Source organism: Pseudonaja textilis, chromosome 1, assembly GCF_049901715.1.
Source record: "Pseudonaja textilis isolate UNSWEBS1 chromosome 1, rPseTex1.2, whole genome shotgun sequence".
Lineage (NCBI taxonomy): Eukaryota > Metazoa > Chordata > Lepidosauria > Squamata > Elapidae > Pseudonaja > Pseudonaja textilis.
The window spans coordinates 305,056,841-305,079,774 of record NC_141990.1 but is presented as its reverse complement, the minus strand read 5'-3'; the positions used below and the strand labels follow the sequence as shown (position 1 = coordinate 305,079,774).

The window sequence follows — 22,934 nt, the reverse complement described above, 5'->3', positions numbered from 1 at the left end:
CCGGGGCTCTTCCTGAATTGTTGTTACATGGTACACTTCAGCTGCGGGAGCTGCATTGGTTGCTACTAGGTTTTCGAGTGCAATCCAAGCTGCCTGTCACTGCATATAAAGTAGTATATGGCACAGGGCCTGGACGTCTTAGACACCAGTGTTTCCCAATAATTTCTGCACATTCTACATGGAAAGATAGGAAGCATCTGCTAAGGATCCTTAGCTACTAAGGAGGTATGGCAGGAGGGGGTGGGGTGTTGTCTGTAAGAGCTCCCCTTTAGTTTGCCCCTGCCCTCATGGCTTTCCAAGAAGCAGACAGAAATTTGTCTCTTCCCTTTGAGAGGATTATAACTATTGGCACCATACCAAACAAATATTAGCTCATTAACTTTAAGTTGTGGAAATAGATTTTGTAAGTTTTAATTAATTATAATATTGATTAACCAACTAGAATCTTGTTAGGTTTTAGGTGCTGATAAATCTCATTAACAAATTAATAAACCTGGGATGAAATAGTTCATAGATATTGGTATGATTTATGTATATTACAAACCACAACCTCTCCCCCGCTGCAAAAAAAATGTCTTCCTTTCAATGATAATTGTTCAAATATGTAACTACTCAGAGATCATTTCAGGGGAGAAAACCAGAGCAATATGGATCTTTTTCTGTTGATTTGAGTTCTTTGTGCAATATATAGGCAACCAGACCAAAACTATATAGCTCTGAACTTTATGTTGGCATTTGTTTTGAATAACTAAAATAGTTTTCAGTGAAACTACTTGCTACTGCTGGTGGACATAGTGTTTAATTTCACTTAACTTATTTAATACTTAAAGATGAAAGAGTCATCCTTTAGTGCTGCAGACTAATGATGCAAATGTAGGTCCAGAAACAATGGGAAACAGAATGCTCTATTGGTTGTACTGAGGAACAAGCTTCTTTTGGCTACTTTTGCTAATCCCTAATTCAGCTGCCAGTTAAAGAAATGACTGTGTAATATGAATAAATGGTGCTTGTGATTGCTTCTGTGTTTATGTATCAGGTCGCAGATAAACAAAATGTTTTCTTTCTTTTCAACCCTCAGGTACTTCATTGTACAGGTCATATTCGTGTTTATGAGAATTGCAACAATCAAAATGTGTGCGGCTATAAAAAGCCTCCCATGACATGTTTGGTATTAATTTGTGAGCCTATACCTCATCCGTCAAATATTGAAGTCCCATTGGATAGTAAAACGTTCCTCAGCCGCCATAGCCTTGACATGAAATTTTCCTATTGTGATGAAAGGTAAAGCCTCTGGACAACAATGCCAATGCATAGCTCACTCTCCTCCACTTCCAAAATGGATTCCCTTTGAATTATGTTACTCACATGATTGCTGATGGCATACTGCACCATTGTACTGTACCGTGCGCTTATTTGTTAAAGTTGAGGGAGAGAATTGATTAAATGATGATGCAAACTTATGTGCATCCTTCAGTTTCATAATTTTCAATTCTCAACAATGAGGATGCAAAATTATTTCTATTCTATTTCTATTATATCTATAAAAATGATTTTGCTTTCATTTTCCAAAATGTTGTTAGATGATAAAAAAAAAAATTAAGGTCATGTTTTAATTTTTCTAGTTTTTTAGTAAAATATTGGAAACTAATTAGCTAGCATATATTAAAGCTAAAGCAACAGTTACATTACGGTTATAGCAATATATATTTTTTTCTTTTAGAAAAAAACCACTTCTGCTTTCCCTAAGTTCTGTGGGGTTTCATTTCCTTGTTCCGTGCAACACTGCCATCAAGTGGCTGAAATAATTTTTACATTTGGCATTCCCCAGTCTGGTGTTCTTTAGGTGTGTTGGACCACTTCTCCAACCTCAAGCAAAAGTATTAGGCATGCTAGCTTGGAAGAAAAGGACTTGCACTTCAGCACGTCTAGAGGCACCTGATCGGGGAATGACAAAGATTGTATTGTTATATAGGAAAAGTATAATTGATGTAATGCTGAAATATGTTTTGCTTATGAGTTTTTCTTTTGAGATAAGCAACAATCCTCAAACTTCTAATTCATTTTGTCTCTGAGCACAGGTCATATTGTAGCTACTAGTAAAGCCTGTATTGTGATCTGTGTTTGTCTAATTAATGCAATGTTTATTTCCATTTCATTCAGTGTTATTTCTATTGTAATTTTATTTATATCATCTCTCCATGCACTTGGGAAGAAGCATACTTAAAAACATTAAATGACATGATTCATAACATCCCATTGATTCCCAAAATACAAAATAAAACCAGTATGTAAATATTTTTTAATTATTTTTTTTCTAAGTTGCTTTGAATCCAGCAAAATCGCAAACCTTAATGGTTCTAGCTCATTTTGGCTCCAAGCCGAGGAGATGTTATAGTTTCTAGCAAAGATTGTATTATGCTTTTTGTTTTATTTGAAACAGATAATAAATTGCAATAGTTTTTCCCCCAATAAACTTTTAAGACTTTTCAAATAAACTGTATCTGTAATCTTTGAAAATATTTATTTATTTTTAATTTTTTCTTTCCTTTTGCATAAAGGATTACAGAACTAATAGGATATGATCATGAAGAACTCCTGGGGCATTCTGTATATGAATATTATCATGCGCTGGATTCTGACCATCTGACCAAAACACATCATGACAGTAAGTCAATGAAGGAAGGATAGTTGCATGCTATTCAGATTTCATTAACATATTCTGTGCTTTTTATCATAAACCTTGTACACATTATGCCAGCATTTTGTCAGATGCTGTGTATGCTGTTGTGCAATTCTAAGCAATTCAAAAGTTCTGAAACTTTTGAGGCTGATGAGTATATTTTGAATGTTGGAGAACTAATCTTGGGCACAGATTTGCTGCCATAAAAAATGGCAAATTTACAAGTGACTAATTGTAAAATAGCCATGCAGTAAAAGACATTCTGTTGCTAGATGGATGTAACTTGCTCAGTAACTGAAGAGGTAGAATAAATGTCTGAATCACAAATATCAAATTATCTATTTGTGCCCATGGATACCAACTTCATTAAACACAACCTGGTAATTATCACAGAAATGGTCCCTCAGCATATTACTCTGATACATAAATATGCATACCTAGGAAAAGACCACACTAGAAGAAACAAGCCATGTAATTATTCTCAAAAATAGTCAAAAACAAAGCATATAAGCACATGTGTTCCATTGGTGAATTAAAACATTTTTTAGCTTACTCAGATGCCCTACACTGACCCTAGGTCCCATCACCATTTACTTTTTTTAAAAATAACTATTTATTTAGAAAAAAATTCTGATTGCCCAACTCTGGGCAAATCCAGCCAGCTTGCAAAAAAAAAATAAAACCCCAGTATAAAACCCAATCAACTCCAATCCCCATCTTTAATATTGCAAATATTAATGTTAAAAGCATTCTTTGGGATGAAGATGTTTTAAGAGACCGGAACTTTATTTTGCAGTATTCATTATTTTCATTGAAAATAATTGCTTTTAAAAATGGCAAGACCAATTAGAGTTGAGTGAGTGTCTGGCAACCTACTGGGCAACCCAGTCTTCAATACATAAATAATTTGGGTGTCTTTCTTCTTCCAGTGTTTGCCAAAGGGCAAGTCACCACCGGACAATATCGAATGCTTGCCAAGCAAGGGGGCTATGTCTGGGTAGAGACTCAAGCAACTGTTATATACAATACTAAGAATTCTCAACCACAATGTATAGTGTGTGTGAACTATGTCTTGAGGTAAGTTTAGTTAAATGCTAATGAGGGGAGTGCAAATAATCAGCCGGTTAGTAAGCTGGCTTTTTGAAGAGAAATTGTGGGAATTTTTCTGCCTGATGTAATGCTAATGTTGTTGTGACAGAGTTTATTTCTTCAGTATGTATTTCTTTGTTCATTTCTTTATTATGTTGAGGTGATTTCTGTATGAAATCTAGTTTGTCTTCCTACTGATTGCCCATAGGTTTTCGTATCTGTTGTGGCAATGCTATTTATACTTTGAGAACCTGCAAAAGGGTTTGATAATGGATGTAGCTATTACAATAAATAAGAGTCTGCATGTGTGCCACTCAGGTTTTCTTTATCCAGTCCACATATAGAATTAGGTTGGATTATTCTGCCTTCAGATAGAAATACATACTATACATAACATTATATTAATCTTCAATGCAGATATTATTGATTAATTGAATTGTGTGCCATCAAAGTAGTGTCAACTCTTAGTGATCATGATTATGTAGTTATTCTCCAGGACAATCTTTCCCAACCTGGTTTATCATTTTTTGCAGTGGTGTAGCCTCACCACTGTAATTGAGTCCATCGATCTTGCTGCTAGTTGGCATCTTCTTTTTTCCTTCTACCTTTCCCACTACTATACTTCTGCAAACAGCTAATGTATCTAAAGTGTGATAACTTGAGTATGGACAGTTTTGCCTTGAGTGAAAACTCTGGGTTGACTTATTTGATGATCCTTTTGTTTGTTTTCTTGGTCATCTATGGTATTCTCAGAAATCTTTTCTAACACCAAAGTTCAGAGGTATAAATAATCTTTCTACCCATCTTCTCCAAAGTTCAACTTTTGTTTTCACTGAATATCAGAGGAAAAAACAATTATTCGGATGATTCTGATCTCTAGACATTTCCCAGCATCTGAATATTTTTTCCAAGGACTTATGGCTACTAAATGCGAAGTATTTAACTCCTGCTGGTTCCCTCATTGTTGATAATCCATTTTTAAAAATGCAAAAAGAATCCATCACTTTAGTATCTTGCCTTTTTTAAGGCTGGTTACTGTATTTGAGGCAATTCATTTAGTCTTCTTTATGTTTCATCTTAGTCCTGTTTTAATATGCTCCTTGGCTTTCATTACTCATAGTTCATTTGTATTTTCAGTTGTCAGAGTAGTTTCATCACTATAGCACCTGTTCTTGATGTTGCTTCCTCCAGTTTTAAACTATGCTCATCTTCCAGTTCAACTTCTGCATGTAGGTTGGATTAATAAGGTGGGAGTATATATTCCTTTCTCACCTAGAGCCAACAGTTTATTTCTCCATTTCCTGTCTCTACTGTGTTTTCTTCACTTGTGTCTAAATTTCACATGAGGACAGTAGGTGTTCTGAGATTCCCATTTTTATATTTGCACTTTTCACCCTTTGACATGATGGTCGAAGGGCCTTCCTGTAATCAATGAAACACATACTGAGTCGAGTATTTTTCACTTTCTTGATTAAGGATTATGCAATGTGAACCAGCAATTATGTCCCATGTTTCTTGGCTTTTTCTAAAGCCACCTTGAACCTTTGACATGTCCCTTTCTATGCGGAGTTCTAATTCTGTATTGAATATCCTGAACATTTGCTTGTGCGCAAAGTTAAGAAGATTGTGTAATATTTTGTGCATTATGTTAAGTCTCCTTTCTTTGGTGCTTGAATATGAATTGACCTTTTCCAATTTTTGATCCCTGTCATTCTCCAAATTTGATGGTTAGAACCTTTACCTGAAATGTTGACTTTTCTGGATTAATACATTTTTCAGCTACATCCTCACATTTATATTTTTGATTTTGACTCTTTTCAGGCTATTAATGATGTGTATTTCCCATTTTTATAAGTTTATGTGCATAAAACACATGCAATTGAATTCATGCCTATTTTCAAAGGAATGTTATGTTATTGTTTTAAACATGCATCTAGAGAGAGTTATGTGGTTAGTGTCTCAAGAAAAGAAAAAAATAGATTTATTTTCTAGTGAACAGTTTGTTCATCACTAACGTTTTCCTACAAAATATAATTATGAAATATTATTAGAAGTTAATTTAGGGTGCAAAGTGGTAAAACCTAATAGTTTTGGACATTCCACCATCTATATTTACATCTAGAACATATCCAGAGTTTTCTTCAGTAAGCAGAGACTATGATAAATGCTCAGGGAGCCCTTGCCATGACAGAGTAGTATAAGGCCAGAATATATTTCGTATATGTTTCTTGTGCAACAGACGTACATTGTAACTAAATGTGCATTGTGCAGCTCTCAAAATCTCTTTTATAATTTCTGTCTTTATTCTTTTGCAGTGGAATTGTTCAGGGGGACTTGGTCTTTTCACTTCAGCAAACAGAGTGTATGTTGAAACCAGTGGATTCTCCTGAGATGGGAATGATGAAAGTACTCAACAAGAGTGATCTGGAAGATAGCAGCAGCCTCTTTGAGAAACTTAAGAAGGAACCTGATGCATTAGCCTATCTTGCTCCTGCTGCTGGAGATACTATAATAGCATTAGATTTTGACAACGATGGTGTGTGTATATTTAATCACATATTTAAAGAAAAAGGCTAATTAGCCATAAATGCTGACCCATTAGAATTTCTTAAAGAGATGAATTTTAATAAGGCTCTTGACTGATGACTCAATCTTTCTTTCTTTGTTTGATGATATCTTTTTAAAAAAATTTGTAGAGCCAGATGAACAACCATCTGATGACGTTCCTTTATATAATGACGTAATGCTCCCCTCATCCAGTGAGAAACTGCAGAATATAAATTTGGCAATGTCCCCACTATCTGCTTCTGAAAGAGCAAAGCCCCTCTGTAGCAGTGCTGATCCAGCACTCAATAGAGAGGTGGTGGCCAAACTGGAGCCCAGCACGGAACCCTTAGATCTTACTTTCTCCAGCCGACAGACCCAAGATCAACCAGCTACTCCTTCTGATGGAAGCACTAGCCAAAGCTCGCCTGAGGTTTGTCATTTAATAATCTTTTGCAGCTTTCCATTGGTTCTGTATTAAAAATGTATGCACTATCCACCTTGTATTAGATCATTTTCCTACACCAGAGAGGATAGTAGGGAGAAAATAAAAACTGAATCTTTGCTAGTGAACTTTGTGCTGAATGAGGATTCTGATTAGAAACCTTTTATTAGAAATAATAAAACTATTATCACACATTTTCTTATCCAAACAGTGTAGTAACAGTTTTTAATTGTTTTGCTCAGCTAAAGATTAAAACAATTTACTTCTCCTTGATTTGATTAGTTTCTGTTGACAGTTAAGAATTATTCTGAGTTACAGAATTTGCATTTGACAGTTTGCTTTTATTAGTATAGCTTTGTTTCCTAAGCCTTAAGAATGTTTTTAAATACAATTTTAAAATGTGAGGAGCTATGTGTCAAAATGATTGTGTGAGCTTTATTATTCCAATTTATATATCTATTGTGCCTCATCCTAATTATAGCAGCTTAATGATTTACAATTTCAATGAATAGACCTTTTCCCCATGACATCGGATTCATATATACTGCACTTGAAATTTGATCTCATTTTACTGAGTAAAGTTGCTGATTATTTTTACAGCCTAATAGTCCTCCTAACGATTATTGCTTCAGCATGGATAATGAGATATCAAGTGAGTTCAAGCTGGAATTGGTGGAAAAGCTCTTTGCAATAGACCCAGAATCGAAAAATCCATTTTCAATGCAGGTGAGCACATTAATTAAAACTTCTGGTTCATTCTGTTTTAATATGTACACATGCATGATGTTTTACTTACAATGCTTGGTGTAATTTTTCAAATACTAAGGTAGAATACTAAGTTCATTACTATCTGACTAGATATAGGTGAGTAGGTGAGGGAATTGGCAAGATATGGATGACACACAAGGTGGATGGATGGATGGATGGATGAAGTCATTTAGCTCTGCTGTAACTTCAAATGGTTGTTGACTGAATTGTCATAAATCAAAAATCACCTGCAATATCCAATTCTGAGGAATCGAAATATTTTGACTAAAGTGATTGTAATCAGAAAACCTCAAATGGTCTATGTAGCACTTCAGATTTATTTTCAAAACAGTGCACGGCAGTGTCACTATGTACTTGACTGTAAAGCCTTAAAGGAGCAGCATCTAATTTCCAGGATTTTCTGGCAGTTTGTAGCATGGCTGCTACAAACTGTCATAAACAGGGTGTATATTTGTGCAACTTTGTTGTTCTGGAACATCTGCTGAAGAAAAGAATTTGAAATACTACAGAATCGTAGTCTCTGGATGATGTTTATAAAGGTTATTTCTGGAACCCTGATATAGGTAATATCTATATAAAGTAAGGATAAGGCCATTTTATCAGTCTAATGTAGCTGAACCCCATAAACCCCTGAAAACTATGTTGCTCTCCATTTCAGTAGTCTTCCCAGCTCTTTGGAAGCAGGAGGAAAAGCAGGGTTGATAAATTTTTGGAAGATGTTAGGCCTGATAGCAGTTTAATCACAATCCTGTGTCAGTTTATGCAATTATGTCTTCTTCTTTCAGGAAACAGATTTAGATTTGGAAATGTTGGCACCTTATATCCCCATGGACGATGATTTCCAGTTGCGCACTTTTGACCAGCTTTCTCCACTGGAGGTCAATACTGCAAGTCCTTCTTCTAGTGTGACTCCTGTAACAGGGTTTCAGCAAACTCCAATGCAGTCATTGGCCACTGACACGATAAAATCCACAACAATCAAACACGAAACTGCTCCAAAGATGCTTGTAACGCCTGCCCCTATTAACCCCAAAGTACTGCCAGATCCGGCTCCCATAATCAGTACCCCAACATCACCTTATGCTAAGAATGAAAGTCGGACTTCATCTCCAATCAGAACAGGAAAAGGCACAATAGACCAGACAGACCAAATGAGTCCAGGAGCACCAGACTTGTTGACGGTCACTTTTGGTAACAGGTAAACGGAATTATCTGTCAAATCTTAAAGCCAGTCAGGTGATCTGTTCCCTTAAACACAGAAAAGTGGATGAACCTGTGGATAGTAGTGTTTGCAAGCACTAGTAAGTCCCCTGATCCTACTTGTCTTTCTTTTAGAATTTGTCTTATTTAAAAAAAAGAGCAAAACGCTAGCATTTAGGCCGGAATCTATTTTTCTAGTGAGAATCAAAGATCACCGGAGAAGAGATTATTTTTGTTAAAAAGGTATTTTGCTGTTGGCTGTGACAACTAATATGTAAACAGGGAAATCTCTTCTGATGCAGGTAGTCCTCGGTTAAGGATCCTTATTGGGACAGGAGTTTCCATTGCTAAGTGATGTTGAGACTCTAGAAAGAGTGCAGAGAAGAGCAACAAAGGTGATTAGAGAAACAGTTGCGGGAATTGGGTATGCCTAGTTTAATGAAAAGAAGGACTAGGGATGACATGATAGCAATGTTCCAATATCTAAGGGGCTGCCACAGAGAAGACAGGTTAAACCTATTCTCCATAGCACCTGAATGCAGCCATGAAGCAATGGGTGGAAACTAATCATGGAAAGAATTTAGGAGAAATTTCTTGACCGAACAATTAATCAATAGGATGACTTGCCTCCAGAAGGAAGTTGCGGGTGTTACAACATGACAGGGTTTTAAGAAGAGATTGGACCACCATTTGTCTGACATGGTATAGGGTTTCCTGCTTGAGCAGCAAGTTGGACTCATAGACCTCCAAGGTTCCTACCAACTCCGTTATTTTGTTATTCAGTCATTAGGCAAAACACTACATGACCATATCACTTGACAACAGCAGTTCCAGTAGTCCTGGTTGCAGTTATTAACCCAGACTCTCCCACTTCTTTACCTGCTGCACTAGGTTCTGCTTCAGTTTCCCTCACCCACCTATCTTCCCCCACACACATCTATAACCTTTTGCCTGTCTTGCACTCCACCTTATATCCTTCTCTGTCTTCTTCCCACTTCTGACAAAGTTGCACTTCTGGCCCTTCATGAGCAGCTGCTGGCTGCAATACTTTGTCAGTAGTGAGAAGAAGAAAATGGCAAAGGACAGCAAGTGAAAAAGGTGGCAGATTGCACAACAGCATGAGTGGCAGAGAGCAGGGTGGCAGCGGCAGTGAATGGAGGGTGGCCAAAAGGCAGAGATAGGGGAAAATAGGTATGTGGGAGAGGGATGAAAATGCATGCTGAAGTTGTAAATACAGTTGGGCTGCAGAGCACCTGAATTTTGATTACATGACTATGGGGTGCTGTAGCGGCCATCACTTTGACATACATACATTTTTCAGCACCACTGTAACTTCAAACACTTGTTGAATGAATGTTTATTAAGTGAGGACCACCTGTAGTCATTTGATGGATATGCCTACTGCTGCTTTTAAAAAATCCAAAGTGCCATGGGTCACAAAAATCAGCTATCCTGATATTTATTCTCTGTACGCCAGTGTTGCCCTACAGTAATATTTTCCTATTCACAGATAAGGAAGCATCTTAACCAAGTTATCTATTAAGTCAAAGTGCAGCTGAATTTTGCGACCTAATACTTTAGCCTCAATCTGCTAGATCAGGGTTGTCAAACTCCCGGCCCATGGGCTGGTTGTGTCATGTGCTGGCCACACCCATGCCCAGTTTAGTGAAGGGGAAAAAGTCTTCCTAATAAGTTCAAACCGTTCCTGTCAGTCTTGCTGTAAATTTGTTGTAAATTTTATTTTCATCTTATCTTCATTCAGAATCTTTTCGGATATTTAGCTTTGCATTCTGGAGAACAGGTCATTCCTATGAGGCTAAATGGTCTAAAAAAACCTACTTCCTTATAGAATTAAAGATGAATAAATTTGCACCTAGGCTAGTCTTTTGCTTTGTTTTAATTAATTAGCAATTAATATTGGTCTTCTGGTGTAGCTAAGTCAAATTTGATACTGAAAGTACACATTTAGTATTTTTAAAATATTGCTGATTGGGTGTCTATGGAGATTCTCAGTCATCCAGATCATGGTTGTTCCAAAGGTGCTTTTTCAAGAGGCAACTGGACTTTCTGGTTTTTCTTTGAAGATGTTTCACTTCTCATCCAAGAAGCTTCCTCAGCTCTGACTGGATGGTGGGGAATAGAAGGATTTATATTCCTTGCAGACAGCTGGTCATTTGCATTCTTTTAGTGAGTCGTTAAGTTGTTAGTGAGTCAGTAAGGCTACATGGAGATCTATGTCAGGGTCACCTCAGTGGTGCAAATGGGTATGGAGTCTTCGTGGAACTGTTGAAAGGACTGTGTTATAGACTGGGGATAGATGACCTTGTATCCCAGATTATGTCATATCCCTCCCCCTCTGTTGAGAGAGAGTTGTTCAATTTTGACATAAATGGCCTCTTTGAGTATGAAAGTCCTAAGTCCACCCCAGCTAGCCCACCTAAAATTCACAGGCATACACCTTCAGCTGAAAATTTCAGCTCCTTTTCATTTAAGGATGTCATAAGCAGTGTGTTCCAGGCACAGAAGCACAGTACAATTCCAGGCTGAGAAGAATTTTTCATATTTGGCCTAAACCCTGATGAGCTAACATTATTATAAAAGAAAACAGTCTAGATTTTATTCTATCAAATTATTCATAAATTTAGTTTTAATTGATCTGGGACAATTGTTAACCCCTCTGGCTTTATATTCCACACTAGATCACCTGAAGTGAATGAAGACATCAGTCCAAGGATAATAGCTCTCCATAATATTCAGAGGAAACGAAAAATGGAGCAGGATGGCTTGCTTTTCCAGGCAGTAGGAATTGTACGTTTTTTTTAAGGATTTTCCCCTCCTTTCTTTTAATGTTGGGTATTGCATCTTTAAAAATGTATTTTTCTTGAGTCACCAACTTATTATTTCACAAGAACATTACAATTTTTACCTCAGAGTTGTCAGCTAAATGAAGAGCCTGCTTAGCTCTGTTCTTCTACTTCTGTCTTTTAACAATATCTTTCATTACTCGTGGCCTCTCAGAGTTGTAAACTACAACTATGGTTTTGATGTTTCAGCTAAACAGAGTGGGTCTTGTTTAGTGGTGGGATAGGAGACCACCAGAACCTCTAAGGGTGTCGAAGTGGAAGGAAGTAGGGCGTCTTGTTTTTTATGTTACATTTCACTTATCAGTGATTAGAATAGGTTATACATATACATAAATACACACTTAGTGGCTTAGTACACAATGGTACTATTTTATTCATAATGTTGTTTTATAATTTAAACTGGCTTTATCCATTTAGATTTTAAGTATTCTGTTCCTTGTATTTAGTAATCTGCTATTTTATTTACTTCTGATCTTTTAGAAAATATTTATGTATTTTAATTTGCACACTGCAACTTCAAACAACAATTGTATAAAATTGCGATTGGTGATCCTACTACCACAGTTGCTCCAGGTCACAAGAGTAGGTTTGCTTTGAAAAGAGGGTATTGTTATACCCTCCCTTCAGAGACGAATGGTAGTTTACCAGAATCTCTCCCCCCAGCCCCGGTTCTGATACAAAGCAAAACTGATTAGCTTCAAAGCATGCACAATCTGAATCGCATGCTTCTGGATCAGGCAACTTTTAATAAGTAACATCCTTAATAGATTGTTGGAATAATGAAGATATACACGTAGTCCTTGACTTACAATAGTTCACTTAGTGATTGAAGGGTTAGGGTTAGTTAAATCATCGAAAAAAGTGATTTATGACAATTTTTCACACTTATAACCATTGCAGCATCTCCATGGTTACGTGATGTACATTCACATAGCAATAACATTTAGACTTATACTATATACAGCTTCACAGTGCTTCTACAGCCCTGTCTAAGCAGTTTTACAGAGTCAGCATATTGCCTCCAACAATCTGGGTCCTCATCTTACCTACCTCGAAAGGATGAAAGGCTGACTCAACCTTGAGTGGTGAGATTCGAGCTGCCAAATTGCAGGCAGCCGGCAGGCAGTAGAAGTAGCCTGCATTACTGCATTCTAACCACTGTGCCACTGCAGCTCATCTGCTCCTATGCAGATGCTTGACAACTGACTCCTATTTATGACAGTTGCAATGTCCTGGAGTCGTGTGAACACCTTTTGCAACCTTCTGACAAGCCAAGTTAATGGAGAAACCAGATTTACTTAACAACCATGTTATTAATTTAACAACTGCAGTGATCCACTTAGTAAATGTGGCAAGAAAAGTCATAAAACGAGGCAGAATCCACTTAACAAATTTCTCACTTAGCGACATAAATTTTGAGTTCAATGGTGGTCGTAAGTTGAGGACTACCTGCATGAACTTCAGGAAAGCATTTCACCCATTGCATGCTGACTATGGTTAGTTAAGTGTGGGCTATACCAAAATTAAGATAATGAGCCAGCAGTGTGACATGGCTGCCAAGAAAACAAGGAATGAGGTCTTTTGGACTGAAGTAGTATAGAAGTCATACAAATCATAATCAACAACAATAGTACAATTTCAACCCATGAAAGAAATTATTCTACTCTATTGTTTTGTTAGCACTCACTTTGAATACTCTGTTCATTTCTGAACAAAATAGTTTTAAAAATAATTCAGTGAAAGTGAAACAGATTTGAGAAAGTGAACAAAATTGAACAAGTAACTAGAAACAAGCCAGGGAAGAAAAAAAGAAGTTGGATTTGATTAGCTTTAAGAAAGGGCAAGATATAGGATCTGCACGAATGGTTTGAATCTACTAGAAAACTGATTCTGATTGAATGTTGAATAAAAATTCCAAGAGCAATTCAGTAATGCAATTAATTGCCCAGTAAAGTGGTGCCCTTCCCTTGTAGATGTGTTCTGGATACATCTAGATGGTATCTAGAGATAGGTAGTTCTCGAATTACGACTTCCAACATGCCCATTCATGTTGAAAGTCGAGGACTGTGTCAAATGAAGTGCATAACCCCCCCATCCTTGCTTTCCTCAATGCGTTCATTAAATGAATGCACAGGTCGTTAGATAGAGCATGGGGCGATGTGTGCAGGAAAATGTAGGAGGCCTAGTATAGACTGAGGTGCACTTGGGATTCTTCCCTGCTATCAGAGATTACGTTCTCTTCAGGATATTTGCTTTTAAATGAGTACATCTTTTTCATTTCAGTAGTATTTTTGAGTAGAAGCTCCGTGACCACATTTTTAAAAAGTGTGTATATATATTTTAAGGGCACATTATTGGCACAATCGGGGCCTCCTGGAACAAATATATCATTGGCTTGGAAACGTGTAAAAGGATGCAGATCAAATGGACAGAATGAGGTGGCAGAGAAGACTGTAATTTTATTACCATCAGGTTAGTGTCTGTGTAATGCTAACGTAATATAATCCCCTTCTCCTTTTCTCATGTAAACACCAGTATATTATAAAATATTTAATATTAATAAAAATTAGGTATGGTATGAAGGCCCAAACTTGGGTTGTCTATTAGAGGAATTCTATTTTAATATGTATATTGTGGAAAGGAATGAAATGGACTAGATCATAAGGTATGGGGAACTTTGATAATGTGAAATTAACACTAATATCCTTCCATAGGATTTGAGAACACAGCAACCTTGCTTCTTAAAAAGTAATTGGGGACACCCTCCTCCCATGCTGTATCACATACCCTTATGCATTGTTACTTATTTCCAGTAATGTCTCTGAATCCATAGAGGTGTCAGAGGTATTCTTAGATAATAAAAATGAAAGATAGGACTCTCCCATTACTTAGTTGGGAATAATGTTTAACTGTCCAGGGGGGAAAAACAAAGAAGATGTATAGATGTGTGTGTAGTTGCATAACTTAATATTTCCTTTCACTGTTTCTCTTTTGAGCAAGAGTAAATCTTAATTCAGCTACTCCTTTAATTTAATATTCTGCTAAATATTTTTAAAGGATATATTTCCATTGGCCCAATAATACTGTTTTATTTTTAAGAATACCGCCTCTCCGCTGCACTTTTGCCATCACTATAGGTACTTACAATAAAATAAATAAATTCTCTAACCAATCATTCACACAGTCAGGAGAAAGGCTTTGTCCCACACCAAGGACACTCAGGGTTCTACCTGTTCTCTGCCGCCCTGTAAAATTGAAACACTACGTTTAGCCTTGTTATCGGATAGCTAAGTTCTCTAACAGATGACAGGTGATTCCTCTATTTATTTGTTCAGTTAGTTGTTCCAGAACGCTGTACAAGTAACATTCATTTTCTTTTTCCTTGTAGATATAGCAAGTAAACTTCTAGGGCAGTCAATGGATGAGAAGGGACTTCCACAGCTTACCAGCTATGATTGTGAAGTCAATGCTCCTATACAAGGCAACAGAAACTTGTTACAAGGTGAAGAGTTGTTCAGAGCCCTGGATCAGATCAACTGAGCTTCTCTTCCTGTACCTCCAGCTTCATTAGTGTTCTGTTTTCTTGGACATTGGTGATTTACCACCTAAAAGCAGTGTATTTATATTTTCTATATCTGAGTTTAGAAGCCTGGATACAAATACTGCACTAATTCAGTTAGTTTGTATCTGATCCCTTTTCTATTTTGGACAATTTCTTGCATAATGAGTCTCTCTCTCTCTCTCTCTCTCTCTCTCTCTCTCTCTCTCTCCCTCTCTCTCTCTCTCTCTCTCTCTCTCTGCTAATGAATGCATTTTTGGTAAAACAGTTTAAGTCAGTTAAATTTAGAACATACTTACAATGACAGCTTTGAAGTAGGCACCTTTTCAAAAAGTATTTATTTTTTATTTTGACTAGGAGTTTGTCACTGAAGAATTTTTATCTGATGATACATTGCCGCAATAAATTCGTCTAAGCTTTCTATCATGTGGTTGTAGGCATACTTGAAGGCACATTGTGCTGTTATCTATAATATTTGAATAAATTTTTACTTCACCTTTTTTTTTTTTAAAAAAGGAATATTGCTTTGCAGCAGTGCATTTGTAGCCAGTCGCACAATCTATTTTCTTATGAAAATATACAAAATACCAGCAGTTCCTCATGTAATATTGTGCGTTTATAAAACTAGTTTTTAATATGAACATTTTTTTCTTTTTTGTTTCTCTGTTATGTTAATTACATGTGAAATTATGTAGAAATTTTGGAGTAGTGCTATTTTTTATGTTGTATTTCAAGATGCTCCTAAATTCTGTTTTAATATTAAAGTAGGATTAGGAGAAAACAAGTTGCATATGTGAGGCTAGCAACATCTGGAGACTTTCAGGTTAGGAAAAAAGATTATTGGAGTACATAATGGGAATCTCATGCAAATATTTATAGAACAAGTTGATAGAAGGGTTTTTTCCCCCCTTCCTTTTGGGTTTTTTAAAATTGGGCCCACTAAATAAGATTGACCTTCAGACCAATTGAAAATCATTTATTTTCCTTTTTTAATTTCTTATTTTTCTGCAAATGAATGATTTCACTGCTACAACATGGCCATTTTAGAAATCGTTTTCCAAAAGATGTCTTTTTCTAAAAAATAAAAAAAAGACATGGTCTTAGGGTCATCTGTGTTTGAAGGCAACATATCTCCTAACAGTTTGCTAGGATAGGGTTTTGTTTTCATGCCTTGTTTATAAACTTTCTAGAAGCATCTGATTGAGTTGGATGGACCTTTGGTCTGATCCAGCAAAGCAGTTTGTTTTTTATATTAAGAAATTTTCTTTTATTTGAAAAACAATCCATTTTTGATGTTGAAGTTTTTGATCAACTCAAAATTCTCCCTAGCTCAAAGCTGTGAAAGTACATGCTAATACTATATAACAACAACAGCTTCAATGTTCCCATTACTTTGTTTGGTAGAGGTGATATTTCAGAAAAAATCATAAACCATGTTGCTTTTTTAGTTCAGTTATCTAGTTTCATCATTAAGTTGCTTACTAATAATTCAGTGTTTGGGATTTTAAGTAGCTTGTTGCTATTAACATCAGAACTGCCCTCATTCCATTAAACATAGCTTTCAGTAATTCTGAATATACTTTATATACTTTTAATTTAGGAAATAAGTCACAAAACATCTTTCTTTCTACATGCTGTACAATAAAATCTACCTACTCATTCTTTTTTTTCTTTTTGTGGTTGGATATGACACTAACTGTATTGTTGTATGACATCAATAAACTATGTGACCAGGCCTGTAACAAAGGATTCTATTTGCAGCTGATAATAAATTTCCAGCGTGTACTGTAATTTTTTTGCTCAGAAATCAAACTAAACATGCCTTGAAATTTTTTGATAGTATGTTGAGCAGAACAGTAAGGATGGGTGCTATAGCTCTGGTATGCACATGTTCATCCCAGAATGTTAGAAAAATTCTCAAGGCATGCATGATTCTTACAGTGCAATTCTGAACATGTCTACTTCAACAGATCGAGTTTGACACCCATGCTATAATCTCAGTATCGTTATAAAGGTCTGCTTTTTGGATATAATCTCCTTTGTAGAGGGAAACAGGATTTTTTCCCTCAGGTATAGCATATCTTGATCTCAATAAAGTCTCCTTACATCCTTATTAATAAAATGGTAGAATGTTGGTCATATGATGAGATTGATAGATGGATTTACAATTGGTTGAATGACTGCCCCAAACAATACTCATACATTATTCTATATCACTTTGAAGATAGTATTTAGTAGAGTGTCAGAAGGCTCTTCCTCAGGCACTATGCTGTTCAACATTTTTATTAACGATCTTACTTAAGGGGCTGCGGGATATTATTATAAAAATTTTAGATAATACAGAACTAGAGGGAATGTTTAATATAGATACTCCTTGATTTACAACAGTTCATTTAGTGAACAGTGGTGTGATTCAAATTTTTTTACTACTGGTTCTGTGGGCATGGCTTAGTGGGTGTGGCAGGGGAAGGAGACTGTAAAATCTCCAGTTAGAGGTGGGATTGGCCAGTTCCCCAAATTACTCAAAATTTCCGCTATCGGTTCTCCAGAACTGGTCAGAACCTACTGAATACCGCCTCTGAGTTAAAACCTTTGCAGCATCCCCATGATCATGTGACCAACATTCAGATGCTTGGCAACTGGTTCATAATTATGACTGTTTTTGCATCCCGGAGTCATGTGATCACCTTTTGCAACCTTCTGACAAAGCAAGTCAATGGGGAAGCCAGATTCACTGTAACAACCAAGTTCGTAACTTATCAACTGTAGTGATTCACTTAAGAATTGTGGCAAGGAAGATTGTAAAATGGTGCAAAACTCATTAACAACAGAAACGTTGGGCTCAATTGTCATAAATTGGGAACTGCCTGTACTTTAGAAGACAAAAATACAAACAGTGAGCCAATAGGAACAGTATGACATTTGGCAGGGAAAAATGGCTTCTCTGCAATAAAAAAGGCACATTTTGGGATGGGGAAGTTTTGGCTTGAAGTAGTAAAAATAATAATAATTAAAAAATAACAATGTTCTAGTAGTTCACAAGCTGAACATCAACTAATAGGGTTAGGCAGCTGCCGAAAACCCCAAAATTGTTTTGTGGGTGTATTAACAGGGATTTAGTATCCAGATTACAGGAAGTACTTGTGGGTCAGGCCCTATTTAGAGTACTACATTCAGTTTAGTGTGCTGTAGTCTAAAAAGGACATCAATGTGATTATCAAGATAGTGAGGAAGGCAGTAACCATGTTCTAAGAGGAACAGTTAAAATGATCTGGTTATGTTTCATTTATGACTGAGAGGAGATACGATAGCTATCTAAAGGGCTGTTAAATAGAGAAGGAAGTAGACTTGTCTCGTCACCCTGGAGGGTAGAACCAGAAGTAGCATGGAGAACACGAGATCTTCAAACAGGTTTGGATAGCCATCTAACTGAATTGTAGAATTTGAAGAAGGCATTGCACACAATCTAGCAGTTAAAAGACATGAAATCTCCTTAATCTCACAACGCATAAACAGACCCAACCATAGTTTTAACTGGAAACTAAGCATTGTAGACAAATTAAATCTAACATGCTAGAAAATTCTTGGAAGCTTGGCATTCAGATTTATCAGCCATCAATAGACACATAGAAATAAACCACATTTACACACCATTCAAATGACAATTAAAAAAACCTAGAAAGGAAACAGAATACCTCTTCAATAGCCTACAGCCAGATAAGCAGACAAACAAAAAAATAATACTCTAATAAAGGAACTACCAAGGAGAAAACCCACAGCATCAATCCCGGCCCCAGCACTGGCAGAGCAAGCTATTACATTTAACTGGGGAGCAAATCCCACACTCATTAGCAGTGATTATGTTACTAGTTGGGTAAATGAAACATCTGCAACAAACAATGAGGTTCAGAGAGCAAATCTGAACTACATACATTTTCTATTGGACACTGCAGATATATTTGTGGCAAGTAAACATTAATTGTTAAGTTTTGTTTTCTAAGGAATAAACATGGGGTTTGGGTGAAGCAAATTCCATATCCAAATTCTGATTTTCATTTCAGATGTGAATATATACATTTTCACAACATAGTGACAGACAAGCAAATGTAAAACACCTTTGCGGTACCAGTTGTGCTTGCTGCTGGACACTGGGGCTTTGCTGCTATGGCTGCTGGACATTTTCCTGTACCACTACCTTGTTGCTTGCTGGGGCTTTGGAACAGAGGCTGGGGGATGGGGTAGGGGACAGAGTGGCAGGCTACTGTGGACTCCCCTTTTTTCACTGAGGCTACTTGGTCTTCCCTGGATAACTGAGAATAAGGAAGAGGACATGATCTATCTGCTAGATCCACTACAGATTGAACATTGATTCCTCCTGGGTAAGAGCCAGAGAAGAATAGGTGCGTGTGTGAGAGAGACAGTGTACGTGTGAATGGGAGCCCTCTATCAGCTGGTGGGAGCAGCAGAAGGTTCCTGTATTAGTGAGTGTTAGTATATATGTGTGTGTTGCAGTGTGTGGGTGTATTTTGTAGTGGTGTGGGAGTTGGTGGCTAGGTATGCTGATGATGCTAAAAGATAGTGAAGCTAAGGTGCCTTGGATGCTTTGCTTTCCTGATCAAGGATGGTTGCAGAAGACATTGGGAGATTCCTGCTTTTGGGAATTGGGGGCCTGAATTTGGAGATGGGCTGTCATGGGAGTGGAGGTGGGCCAGAACATTATGGTGGTGATGAGCAAGGGGAGTCTGGGAGCCTGGTATTCCTAGGAAATGCAGGACTTACCTGACGCTGGTTTTATATTTCAGTTCCGTGGTTTCAGCCACAGACCTTCAGTGACCCTGACTTTTGGTGGCGGCTGCTTTTAAATATTAACATGTTTTAAATGTTTTTTTTAATCTTCTGAAAAGAAAGCAGTGTAGTTTGATATAATAGGAATGTCTTACTATGTATAATTTGTAAACAATATGGAACATATGTTTTTTAAATGATTTTATCGAGAAATCCCATCTTTATTTTTTAGTGAACTCACAAACCACCAATTCACAAAGTATTTTATTTTATTCCTTTCATCTCCAAATATAGATGTTCTATTACACTTTGAGAATCACTACATGAAAACTGCAGTTTTAATTCAAGATGGCAGAGAAACTTGACTAATGCTACCATCAAAACCAATGATAGCTAAAATCTAATACCGTTGAAATGAAAAAAAAAAAAAAAAGATTGGTTCCCTCACCTAGAGAAAATGTCCAGATGTAAAACAGGACATTGGTAACTGTTCAGCATATTCTGCAGCTATTAATCCCTACAAATACCTGTTCCTTGATGTGTAGTGCTTTGTGTGGAGAGGGGCAATGTAATAGGATCCTTCTAGTATGTACAGAAGCTGAATTAGGATAGGGATGGAGGGCAGCCAAATTATAAGACATGCTTTGTCAGACAGAAGGAGATTTAAATCTAGCCACTTGGTTCTATATCTTGCCAATCAAACCCAGGAAAACAAGATGCAGGAATACTAGGTATATTTCCCATCTTAAGTTGAAAATAATATGAGATGAAGGAACAAATGTGTACAAAGTCAGAATTGAGAATACAGCAATAGACAGCAAATGCCACCTCTACAAAGAAGATGAAGAAACAGTGGACCTTCTAATTAGTTGCTGCAAGATTGCACAGACTGACTATAAACAACAGCATGACAAAGCAGTAACAATAGTGCATTGAAATAGTCACAAAAAATATTGTTTTCCCGTGAGAATTGGTGAGATCACAAAATAGACAAAATGAAGAAGCTAAAGTGCTTTGGGACTTTAGAATTTGAACAGACAAACACCTGCCATATAACATCCAAGAATTAACAATTGTTTATAAGAAAGACAAAAAAGTGTGGATTGTGGACGTGGCAGTACCTGGAGCTAGCAGAATAGAAGGAAAAAGTACAGTGTGACAAAAGATAGCAAAGATAGTAATAGGTTCCTTGGGTACATCCTAAAACAACTAGAGCACCACTTGAACACCACCTGCATTAAAAAAATCACATATCAATTACAAAAGGCAGCTTTACTCAGAGTAGTTTACATCTTGTGACAATATCTTTAACAACATCTGCCTATCTCAGGTTCTTGGGAAGGACTCAGTAGAATGGATGGAGAAAAGGGGAAGGAGGAGGAGGAAGGAAGAGTAATGTTGGCCAACTGGACTTATTTCTTGAAGGTTTCCTTCAAATTTCAGAATGGATAACAATTAGTAGCTTTATGCCTCATGCAGTTATCTCTCCCTTTTTATCAATTCTAGTCTTCCTAAAGTCACCAATATGTGCGGTTATTAAAAAAAACACAAACCTTCCAATTTTTGGTACTTCATTATTGTCAAAGCATTTCCAGTCCCCTAATCCATTATACTTACCACTTTGCCCCAAAAGTTCTCTGAAATAATTCACCATCACAACGTCTATATGCTATGCTGTGCTCTGCTGCTCTAGTTTCAGCTGAGGATGCTTCTCCCCGATTCAGGAAGGAGATGTAAATGAGAGAATGTTCTGGATGCGTCCAGTGTACGTGCAGCTCAGCACTCTAGACAGAGCCAGGAGTTATTTACCCTCCCCATCCTTCTTCTCTGTGTCAGAAAAGATAGCTCTTGGCAAGCTTCAATTGTACTATATAGAATGAAATAGCAGGATAGAGTATTCTCTTACTAAGTGTCTCTCTGGAGCTTGTTCAGGATTTATTGGTGTTGCAGACTGAATCCAGTCTAAAATTTTCCATTGGGCAGAATGTTTTATATTAATGTTTGAAGGACTGTCAAAGAAACAATATGTGATAAGATGTTAGGAGATAAAGTACCGGTATTTATGGCTAGTTTGTTACAAGAAAGGAAATAAAAAAGCTAATATGAAGAAATGTAAGGAGAAGAGAGAGGAAAAAGGGAAAGGAAAAGATAATTAAGAACTATAAAGAAGTAAAAAATGAGCTTATGGAAAGTAATGTTGTTATGTAGCTTTTAATTACGGTTACTGTTAAACCGTTTTATTTATGGCTACTGTTGTAAATAGTAGTCCTCTGAACAAATGAGAGCAAAATATAAATACTACTCATTCCATACACTCCATGCTGGTAAGAGAGAACATAATTATTAATATATTTAATTAATATATATTATATACTGCTTGGTTATAGCAAGCTATGTGAATGAAATAATTATGAAGATGTGGAATTTTTATTGGAAGTTTATTTTAAGCAATAGGTGGTTGGACACTTATTAAGGGGATAATTAAGGGGTCAATTAAATATCTGAAGACTTCTAACGTTATTATTCAATGCACTTGATGAGAAATTGCATGCTTTTAGCCCACGGTTTGTGGCATACAATTGATAGATTTCAAAACAGAGAAGAGTGGAAAGAGAAATAATTATTCGTTTAGACGGTTTAAAAAAAAAAACTCAGCATCGTTCCACCTAGGTTGCTTTTCCACCTCTTCAGAAAATGACATTTATAGTCGCTTTTGTGTGTATGCAACGCGCAAACACAAATATACTGACGCTTTCACATAATAGGAGAAGACCACCGTTAAAACGATAGGAATAAGTAAATATTAGGGTTTCTTGGTGCTCTCTGAGCTTGGTTTTCTTGCAATCATTTCACTACCCAAACTGGGTAATGAAACGTCTTGAAGGAGACGACCAAGCTCATATATATATATATATATATAATAATAATAATCTTAAATACGTATAATAATAATCTTAAATACGTAACATCGCAGTAAAAAAAACAACAGTAATTGATATC

General features: G+C 36.6%; 1 protein-coding gene across 1 annotated transcript in view; it reads left to right on the top strand.

Annotated features, from left to right (window-relative positions):
* Positions 1 to 16,898, top strand: part of HIF1A (hypoxia inducible factor 1 subunit alpha) — a 42,808-nt gene extending 25,910 nt beyond the window's left edge. The window contains exons 6-15 of the mRNA XM_026698641.2: positions 1,079 to 1,281; positions 2,559 to 2,665; positions 3,610 to 3,757; positions 6,085 to 6,305; positions 6,466 to 6,746; positions 7,359 to 7,484; positions 8,312 to 8,724; positions 11,426 to 11,534; positions 13,936 to 14,062; positions 14,979 to 16,898. Coding sequence (XP_026554426.1) covers positions 1,079 to 1,281; positions 2,559 to 2,665; positions 3,610 to 3,757; positions 6,085 to 6,305; positions 6,466 to 6,746; positions 7,359 to 7,484; positions 8,312 to 8,724; positions 11,426 to 11,534; positions 13,936 to 14,062; positions 14,979 to 15,130 — 1,887 coding nt within the window. The 3' untranslated portion in view covers positions 15,131 to 16,898. The remainder of the gene's footprint in view (positions 1 to 1,078; positions 1,282 to 2,558; positions 2,666 to 3,609; positions 3,758 to 6,084; positions 6,306 to 6,465; positions 6,747 to 7,358; positions 7,485 to 8,311; positions 8,725 to 11,425; positions 11,535 to 13,935; positions 14,063 to 14,978) is intronic.
* The last annotated feature ends 6,036 nt before the right edge of the window (positions 16,899 to 22,934 follow it).